This window comes from Erpetoichthys calabaricus, chromosome 1 (genome assembly GCF_900747795.2).
Source record: "Erpetoichthys calabaricus chromosome 1, fErpCal1.3, whole genome shotgun sequence".
NCBI lineage: Eukaryota > Metazoa > Chordata > Cladistia > Polypteriformes > Polypteridae > Erpetoichthys > Erpetoichthys calabaricus.
Window position 1 is genome coordinate 143,798,284 of NC_041394.2, and position 10,773 is coordinate 143,809,056.

Consider the following 10,773-nt stretch of genomic DNA (forward strand, 5'->3'; position numbering starts at 1 on the left):
GGGACCCATTTGATCCTGTTCCTCCAAGCAGGAAAATATATGACATAATTTTCCCTGTATTTATTAGTATATTTTTTATCATTGATATTCCAAGTAATGAATGAATGGGAGGAAAATTGTGTTTATAGGCTAGTGTCCAAGATGTAAGTGCTTGTTTATGGAAATTTGATAACTTAAGAGGTATGTTGTTTACATCAAAATTACATTTCAATAAAAGCTCAAGTCCACCCACCTTCTTAGAAACAAATGTAGGGATCGTTTTGCACTTTGTCTTTATTTTGTAGGAAGTTTTTTTTATACAATTAATCTTAAAAACAGTGATGGCCCGCTTATTGTTAAAAATTGTTTTTATTTCAGATCGTGATATGTATTTCCCAATGAAATTATCAAGTAGTTTGTGGAGATTATTTATTAATGATTGGGGTACTGCTAATGACAGTGCAGTATACACTGACTCAGATATACCTTCCACTGTGAGGCACGGAACTTGTTAATGACAGGTCTCTCATCGTTCATGCTTCACATTTTTTGTTTCATAAAGGGTGTAAAATTTAACTTACTTCTTTCTGACTAATCTTTACATGTACAAATTTCTAAAGACTTTTTGTGGACAGCCTTGTCTAATATCTTTTCTAGTATCAAACCTTGGTGATTGTTCATTACAGAGTTAATTTAACTCTTGCCACCATTATAAAAAGTCTTTGTGAAAAAATGAACCAAACCAAAAAAATACAATGCCTTAAAAATAAACAACAGTTCAACTGTAACAAATGCTTTATTAAAATCTATCTATCTATCTATCTATCTATCTATCTATCTATCTATCTATCTATCTATCTATCTATCTATCTATCTATCTATCTATCGCCAGTGGAATTTATTATTTTAAATTTGTTCATACTGATTTTGATCTCATTTTGCCACAAGCTACTTCTGACAGTGGGCTCTGCCAGACGTTCCCAGCAGACCCTCACAACACGTTTGGGCATACCACGCCTGACCGGCATCCTCCCCCACCATCGAAGCCAACTCACCACCAGGTGGTGATCAGTTGACAGCTCCGCCCCTCTCTTCACCCGAGTGTCCAAGACATGTGGCCGCAAGTCCGACGACACGACCACAAAGTCGATCATCGAACTGAGGCCTAGGGTGTCCTGGTGCCAAGTGCACATATGAACACCCCCTATGCTTGAACATGGTGTTCGTTATGGACAATCCGTGACGAGCACAGAAGTCCAATAACAAAACACCGCTCGGGTTCAGATCGGGGGGGCCATTCCTCCCAATCACGCCCTTCCAGGTCTCACTGTCATTGCCCACGTGAGCATTGAAGTCTCCCAGCAGAACGAGGGAGTCCCCAGAAGGTATGCCCTCTAGCACCCCCTCCAGGGACTCCAAAAAGGGTGGGTACTCTGAACTGCTGTTCGGTGCATACGCACAAACAACAGTTAGGACCCGTCCCCCCACCCAGAGGCGAAGGGAGGCTACCCTCTCGTCCACCGGGGTAAACCCCAATGTACAGGTTCCAAGTCGGGGGGCAATAAGTATACCCACACCCGCTCGGCGCCTCTCACCGGGGGCAACTCCAGAGTGGTACAGAGTCCAGCCCCTCTCAAGGAGATTGGTTCCAGAGTCCAAGCTGTGCGTCGAGGTGAGCCCGACTATATCTAGCCGGAACCTCTCAACTTCGCGCACTAGCTCAGGCTCCTTCCCCTTCAGAGAGGTGACATTCCACGTCCCAAGAGCCAGCTTCTGTAGCCGAGGATCGGACCGCCAAGGTCCCTGCCTTCGGCCACCACCCAACTCACACTGCACCTGACCTCCTTGGCCCCTCCCATAGGTAGTGAGCCCATGGGAAGGGGGACCCACGTTGCCTCTTTGGGCTGTGCCTGGCCGAGCCCCTTGGGTGCAGGCCCGTCCACCAGGCGCTCGCCATCGAGCCCCACCTCCAGGCTTGGCTCCAGAGTGGGGCCCCGGTGACCCGCGTCCGGGCAAGAGAAAACGCCGTCCAAAATTGTTTTCCATCATAGGAGGTTTGTTTAACTGCTCTTTGTCTCATCCCTCACCTAGGACCAGTTTGCCTTGGGTGGCCCTACCAGGGGCATAAAGCCCCGGACAACAGAGCTCCTAGGATCATTGGGACACGCAAACCCCTCCACCACGATAAGGTGGCGGTTAAAGGAGGGGACAATTTATCTAACAAATTAAATTAATTCATTTCCTATTTTCTAATTTGCCAAAGTATTTTGTTTTTTTCCTTGCTCCATCCATTTTCTTCTTGACCTAATAAATGCCAATTTAACTTTATTTTTGTACAGTTTATACATTTCTAATTGCAACAGGAACATTTTCTTCTTCTCTTTATTAATAATATGCTAGGATTGGGTAATTTCAACAATTTCTAAATAATAATTTTATCTTCTTTTATCTTTTTATTGTCTCTCTTTGAAAGAGATCTTTCAAGCTACCATTGTTTGATTTTTTTTTTAATAGTTATTTATTTAAAGGGTAAACAACCAAAAGCAGACTAAGAATGTGCACAGATAGGTTATAAAATAAAATAACCTCCCCACCTTGGCAACCACCCACCAACCACCACAATTTAAAGACCACATATGAACTTGTGAATCTCTCTGCTTTGGAATAATCATCATCAATGTTATCATACATCTTGTTGATTATTTAAGCACAATACAAATTAGCAATTTGTCTGTTGAACTAAAATGTGAAATTAAAACTTTGGTATGATATTATCCTGAAGAATTATATTCTACATTCTTCGATAGTCCAGCAGCCATACCACATGCGCTTCAGAACAGGTCATCCCCCTGTAGCTAAGCATGTTCGGCCCTGGCCAGTACTTGGATCAGGGATCAACAAGGAAAAGCTTGGGTTGCTGCTGGAAGAGGTGTCAGTGAGGCCAGCAGGGAACGCTTACCCTGTGCCCACAGTGCAGTGACTGGGACAATGTGCTGTAAAAATGGCACTGTCCTCCAGATGAGATGTAAAACTAAGGTCCTGACATTCTTTGGCCATAAAAGATCCCTGGGCATCCTTTGTAAAGAATAGGGTGTATCCCGATGTCCAGGGTAAATTGCCCACCATGGCCTGGTCATTCTGGCTACCTAATAATTTCCCGTCTCTAATTGGCTAACTATCTCTCACCCCTTCACCACCTAACAGTTAATGTGTGTTGAGTGTACTGGTACAAAAATGGCTGCTGTTGTATGATCCAGGAGGATGCTGCACATTGGTGGTGGTTGAAGTGGCTCCCCACTCACTATGCAAAGTACTTTGAGTAGTGAGAAAAGCATTATAAAATATAAAGAATTGTTATAATTGAAATTATGAAAGTATTTTGTGTGTTGGCATTTGTACGTTTCTCATGCAGTGTGCATTTTACTGAATTAAAAATAATTAGTATTTATTTGATGTATGTTGAAATATATTTTATTAGTGTCATATTGGGGTTGTACTTTACGACAAAATAATATGTATATAGATGTACTTCATTTTTGTATTATTTATTCAGCTGACATTTTATTATTGCTAATGCTTCTTGCCACTCTGATCTTTTATGACTCCTTAGCTGCAGATCCAATGAACGTTTCTCTGCCTAGTTCACTGTCTGCACATTAACACCACCAGCACCACCAGCTCCACCTTACACCACTCACTTGAGTCAGAGGCTAAACCATCTGTACTCACTTTGTCCGGCTTTGTGAGTTGATCCAAGTCAGAAAGCTTCTTGAGGGTTGCAAGGGATCACGTACACCCACTCCAGTGGATTTAACCAGAGGTGCAGATCTTGTAAGAGTCGCAAGTACTGCTCATTAATTGCTTGCTTGTATCTCTTACTTGCCCTTTCCCACACTCTGTTGTTGGTAGTATGCTCTCACATACATTAACACATGAACACACACACACACTTCATGACACCTTTAGTGGCCAGCTTCTCAGGATTGGATCTTTCCTTCTTACAGACAAAAGGCCCCATTGGAAATTTCATGCCCAAAATGCCCTTGTTCAGAATAATTCACTGCTCAAAAAATTAAGGGAACACTTAATCATCGCAGTCTAAGACCAAGTCAGTCAAGCTTTGGCGCTATCAATCTGTCCAATTAGGGAGCATAAGTGATTGTCAATCAACTTCGCCTGCTTTGGTACAAATGAAAGTGACAACAGATGTCAACTGAAGGGGCAACAGCAAGACAACCCCTAAAAGGAAATGGTTTTGCAGGTGGTGTCCACAGACGATTGTTCTCTCCTTATCCTTCCTGACCGACTCTTCTCTAGTTTTTCATTAACACTAGCATGTTAAGTAATCATGGAGTTAGCTTGTGGCATTGTATGGAGCAGTAGTCCTTTTAAAATCAAGACCTATTGGCATTTCACAAATCTATTACCATCTAGTCATGGTTATTTACTGTATGGAGCCTGTTTTCGGATCTAAATAAATACAATTTCTTTCTGGAACCTTCACATGGATGGGTCTTTTGGGAACTGAAAATGGTTCCTCTTTGGCATCACCCTGAATAACCACTCTGGCACCTTTATTTTTAGGAGTGACTGTAAACTTCAGAGGTTCCGTGGCCCGGCTACACTAGAATGCACAGGTCTACATCAGACATAAAATGCTTCATAATGAAATCCACCCACTTCTGTCTAATAGCAAGTTCCCTTAAAATGGAACTTCAGGTAAAAATGTTACCTGATGTGTAGTTTTTCAAGACAGAATGTCGAAGTTTACTGATTCAGATGCATAACTCAATCAGTTTTCTATTACGTATTATTATGGGTCCTTCATTTCTCATCACTCCATTCTTTTGAAGAATAAGATCAATCAATTTGTGAAGGATTTTCTGAAAGTACTCACTGTGAAAAGTACTTTTTAAAATAAATATCAATTGATGGGATAGGCTCCAACTGCTTCACAACCCAGTTTTGGCTAAGTGGGTCACAAAGATAGATGGATGTATGTTTTAAATAATGTTGCTGTTTTGTAAATTATTGTTTTATGGTACTTTCTTTGAAAATTAGAATGTAAGGGATTTATTTGAAGCCTAACCTTCTTGAATTTTTGATAAATCCTTCCTTTTTTAATGAAAACAGTGCTTAGTATGTTTCTACTTCTCATTTTTCTTCATTTATATACTATATGTCATGCTTAAGGCTAACTTCAACTGTTTTCTCTAGAAACAAGAAGTCAAAACCCAAATCCTGTGGGCCTTTCAGAAGCGGCGGCAGTGTTGATCAGCTACATCAGGCAGGCACAAGAGGAAGGTAAGCAGAGCAGTCAACTACACAAACAACAGTCTCTATTTCTTTCAGTTTGTAGTTAACTAGAAATCCATCTCAAAGAGTCTGTAGTTGGGCAAACAAAAAGCTCAATATGTTTTCCAAAGTGATCAGGCCATTCAGACCATCATGCTTCTTAGCTAATTGCTAAGTTGTCCTAATATTTCATTTAGCTTGTTTTTAAAATTCGACAAAGGTACCAAAGTGGCCTTAAGTCCTAGTTTGGACAGTGGCAATGTGGAATTGATACATTCTTTCCAGTTCCTGCAGTCTTTCTTTGAGAATTCCGTTTTTCAGCCACATACCACCTGAATGGAGACTCTAAGTAGATCTTATTTGAGTGAGTGTTGATCGTGTGTGTACTCTTATGGACTTGCACACCACCTAGCGGCAATTTCTAATGCTGTCTGGGTAAGTTATAGTTCTCCACAATCCCATATTTGGGAATTGAAGGGATACTGCTAAAATCTCCTATTCTCCACTGACCTAGGACAAATGAAATTTGGTATTAAAACCATCCTGTTTATATTTACAGTATTGTGAAAAATAACATAAACAAGCATAAAGAGTTGGGGAACCAGGTTAAACTGCCTGAATGTGAGAAGAGGACAAATAGATGAAAATAAAGTCAAACCCAGAAATGAGCTGAACCTGTAAAAAATGCAACCGTTTAGCAGAAACCTTTAATCAGAAATCAAAGTCAGAGCAAAAACAAAAAGATCAGAAATTAGAAAATTAAGAAGGGAATCTGTGCTACGTGTGATAGTGCTTTTATTCCAGTCATGGATACAGATGAAATTTTGCACCAAATTTAAAGGGTTGCATTGATGATACAAGGCACAGTGTTGTGCTGTGCAACTTCCACGAAAACCAGGAGCCACATGCCAGTTACCAGAATAATAACATGGCAGTGCCCGATTGCAAAACAAAAAAAATGTCACAGCACTGTGAATAATATTTACTACATTCAGGGAGCATGTAAATGCAAGAAATCTACAATAAAAGGTTCTAGAGAAAAAGCAGTGCAAATTCCCACATAACGTATTGTTCTAAAAAATGTGTTAAGAGAGAAGAAAAAGAAAAATTCTCAAAGAGCACAAATCATAACACAAAGGGTGAAACCCCACTTAATGTCAGGTTGAAGAGGTCAAGGAAACATGCAAAAGAAATCTGAAGAGGGAGATCGTATGCAGACTCAGGTCTTATTCAGAATGAATAAGGTGGGGTCTTATAAGTGTCCCAGGCGGAAGAGACAGAACTTCTGGTTTTGAAAGTGAAAGTGATGTCAGAGGTATTCCAATCGATCCCAAATGGACAGATCCTTGGATCTGAAGGCAAGAGAGAAGAGGACATAAGAGACGGCACCAACCCACGTACTGGGGTGGTATTACATTGACTGCATTAGTCCTGAAGATGTCCCCTACTCACACATATCTCACAGTATAAATACATGAGTAATTTTTATATATATTATCTGATGCATTTTTGTTTAAAGTTAAAAAAAGTTGCTTTGCATTTATGTTTTGTTTGCGTTATTCATACTATATTCGTGTTTATTATCTAGTATGATAAGATGATAAATGGAAGAATAAACTTATTTCTAGAAATTAACAGATGGGTTGATTTTTCAACATGTGTGTATGAAGCAATCTCAATACCTTGTTTTGTTTTACTCAGTCTGATTTGTGCCAAATACACTAATTCAACTCTCATTAGCTTCTACCTGTTGTAACTTAACTGGGGAGTCCCAAAATCACAAAAGCCTCCAAGCACTTTCAAAGAGTAACCCGTCTCTCTTGTCCTGTCAAACCCGACAAGAAAGGACCTTGAAAAATCTTTATAAAATAAAGGCTTTATTTACCAAAACATTCTGCAATACACAAGGCTTCGAAGAGCACAAGGAATTGCCTGAAATATCAAGGCAATCCACAGTGAACAAAGTCCCAGTAAGGAATACAATATCAATAGTCAAAAACCAGAAATCACAAAAGATAATAGCACAAGCACAGTAACACAAGAAAACTCTCCACTCCTGAGCACATTTGAAATGAACTGCGAGGAACCATGGAAGGCCCTTCCATAGATAGGGTGGAGAGCTGTTCTTAGCGGTGATTGGCAGGTGACCCCACCCCTTAGGGAACCACCCACATAGCACATGGGACATAACACAGGCAATTCCCCTTTACCAACCCACACATTCAAAAATGTGCATAAGAAATAAAATAAACATTATTACAAATTACTGGTATAAAATTAAACAAAGCAAACAAGAGATACAACTTTGAACACCAGCCAGGGGGAAATACTAGACATTTCCCTTCAAGAAGGATGGCAAAGCAAGCTTGTTTAAAGAAATTTCATTGAGCAACAGCAAATGGAGCAAGCAAAGCAGTATAATCTCCATAGCTTTTTAGGCTATACAGGGGTCCTAGCTGTGAAGGTTCAAATTAACATTTGATTTTTGAACTTTTTAACGTTTTTGATAGTCTAGATTTTGTTGGAGACAAATAACTTTTCTTTACTTTTTATCTAGTAAAATTATGCAATAATGCTTAATATTCTACTACATACCACATATTTAATAGATTCAGCCGCGCTTCAAAGGTTCAAATGTTTATAGGATCATTATTGTAACATGTACAGAGTACAGTGAAATTCATATTTGTATATGCTAGTCAACATGCAACATGTCGTCTAGGTTGAGTCCCAGCTCTCATTCCCTCATACATTTCCTGTCACATTCCAGAGACATAAGGTTAATTTAAATGGTGACTCTAAATGTTCCTGATATGAGTAAGTGTGAATGTTCTCTCCTTGACACTGAAGTTCCTCTAAGTGGTGTGAACAAAGCAGAAGATCTGGTGGGAAAACCCAAGGTAGGAAAGTTTAGTAGAAAAACCAGAGGTGTGGAGAGCACTACCACCTTCAGAGTATTGGTCTTGGTGGTTGTTCATACAAAGAATTCATGTTGATGTGTCATGAAGACTTTATCTCCTGAGAACAAGGAGAGGTGTGGGTACAAGGTCAAGAGTAGGCCAAAGTTTTTAGCCATCTTCAAGGTCATTGATTTACCAGTTATGGTAAAGTCACAGTGTAATCTCCAAATCCTTTTCATGTGTCCTCTTCAAATTGCTTCACTGAAGGCTTACAGCGTAACAGTGAGTTAAGTAAAGAGATGTATATTTATTAATAGCTGGTGTACTTGTTGGACGTGCAAGTAAGAATTTCACTGTATTCTGTACTACTACTTCTACTACTACTACTGTTACTACTACTACTACTACTACTACTACTACTACTACTACTTTATCTTCCAAAGAAATCAAAGTTTTTGAAAACAGGGTGCATGTCATATAGATTCCAACAGAACTTCGGTTTCTGGTGCTATGTGACTTATTGAGATGTTTTCAGAAGCTTTCAAACAACATCACCTAAATTTATTTTTTAATAAGAGGGCATACAGAAGGAAAGAAAAAGTAATTCATGAAGCTAAACAAAATTTATTTCTCAATTTTCTACACAGATGATGACAACGTGGCAATGGACTTCCAGGGACTACCGGTGTGGAAGCGACAGTTCTTCTGATAGCCTGAGAAACTTCTGTCAGCTAGTTCTCTGTACCATTTGACGTGACCAAATTCAATGTCATTCAGTGCCACAATGTTAATTCTTTACTATGACTATAAGCCCAGTGCCATATTTCAAATGTATATAGTAAATTAAAGGAGACTTTGCATCCCAAACAGCCATCTCTTTATCACTCAATGCTAAATAGCAGTCAGGGAATATTACTGCTTTTTCCAAAAAAGTATTTTATGGATGGACTATGGTGTTTCAGGTGAGAAGGTCAGACCTGCTTCAAAGACAACATTATTTCTGATTACTATAGCTGACTGGCAGATGTTCTTTTCTACAATAAAGATGTATTGCTACAAAAGCTTTAATCAGGCTTATTTGTATTATCCATAAAGCAAATGTGATTACTAAATAGTCATTTACATGTCCAAAAAGTTGCCCATAGATTAGATACGCCTGACCACTAGATACCCACTCACCTGCATTTCTATATTTTATCATCTATTTGCACATATACTGTACGTTTCTCATTTTTCTTGTGCACAGTTACCACATGTAGTGTCTCTTCTGTCATATAGTTTCATAGGTTACTCTATTTTCTCCTTTTATCCTCTTTATTGTGGAGGCCTTAACAAAATGTCTCAAATCCCATACTTTTAGCCTTCATATGTTACACTGTCTTTTATAGCTAAGCCTTCAGAGAACAAGTTATAGCAAAACAACAAACAGAAGAGAGAATTACACTTTAAATTAGTTATTTATTACAAATAATACTCTTAAATTATAAGCAAAATAAAATGAGTGTGACAAAAATACCATTACAGCCTAAGTAGCAGTGCATTTTGCATATCTTCAGTCTAGCTTGGTCTTTCCTACCATACGACCTTTGAATGGAGTATTGAAACCTGTCTCAATATGGCTGCCGAGACTGAGTTGTTTTCATCATGGAGAAATGACAGGGGTGAGAGGTGGTCTATTCTTTATGGCTAGAAGGCAAGAGAAGGGAGAAGGAGAGACACAGAGTGACTAACTTATACTATTTCAATCACACATCCTGGACTAATGCCCCTTAATTCATCCAATCATTTTTCAACATGACTGGATTAATGGAATAAGTCTTATTTGTCCCTTCCTGAAGGGACATGAAGGGAACAAAACAGCTCAGGCACAACCCCCTTTCTCAGTTTAGCTACTTTATTGTGTGGGTGTAATAAACAAGAAATAAAGGAAACCATATTTAAACCATAAAACTGGCCCAGATGGTGCTTTCCTTATCAATGAAACTCTGGGGGTTGAAAACTGGTTGGTCCAGCTTCCAGACTCTTTAACATGACAATTAAAGATATACAGAATATGTATCAACATATGTGATAGATATAACTCATTTTACACTCCAGTACATGTCTATTTGTAACATTGTCTGTATTTTTACAGAAAACAATTACAATAGAGAAAGAAATTTGGCCTTTGAGCTAGACAGAAGTAGTCTGCAGACACAGCAAGCAAGGTCAGCTTTTATTTGAGTTGAAACAACTGGTGAAAGGAATCCTTTAAGTACTGCAATATTACATAATAAAATACAAAACCATAGCATATTGCATGGGGTATGGTGAGATGGGTTCCCTTAATTGTGATTTCAATAGTGACTCTATGAAAAAAAGACACTTCACTTTTCATCTGCCTTTCTTGTTAAGGGTTCAAGGTAGCAATATGCCGAGCTGATCAGAGCTGGCCATCTTGTCTTCAACAGCAATCTCCTGCTCCTCCTAAGGAATTCCCAGACTCTCCCAGGCCCTTTGAGAGATGTAATCTATCCATATGCAATCCTCTCTCAGCAGATCATGCCATTTCTCCTACCCTGGGACAACCTAACTAAATTCCCACACCATCTCTTGGAAT

At 39.2% G+C, this 10,773-nt stretch overlaps 1 protein-coding gene across 1 annotated transcript in view; it reads left to right on the forward strand.

Moving 5' to 3' along the window:
* The window catches only part of spx (spexin hormone), a 30,425-nt gene extending 21,123 nt beyond the window's left edge, over positions 1–9,302 (forward strand). Inside the window, exons 5-6 of the mRNA XM_028794073.2 lie at positions 5,197–5,283; positions 8,822–9,302. Coding sequence (XP_028649906.1) covers positions 5,197–5,283; positions 8,822–8,883 — 149 coding nt within the window. The 3' untranslated portion in view covers positions 8,884–9,302. The remainder of the gene's footprint in view (positions 1–5,196; positions 5,284–8,821) is intronic.
* Positions 9,303–10,773: the final 1,471 nt, after the last annotated feature.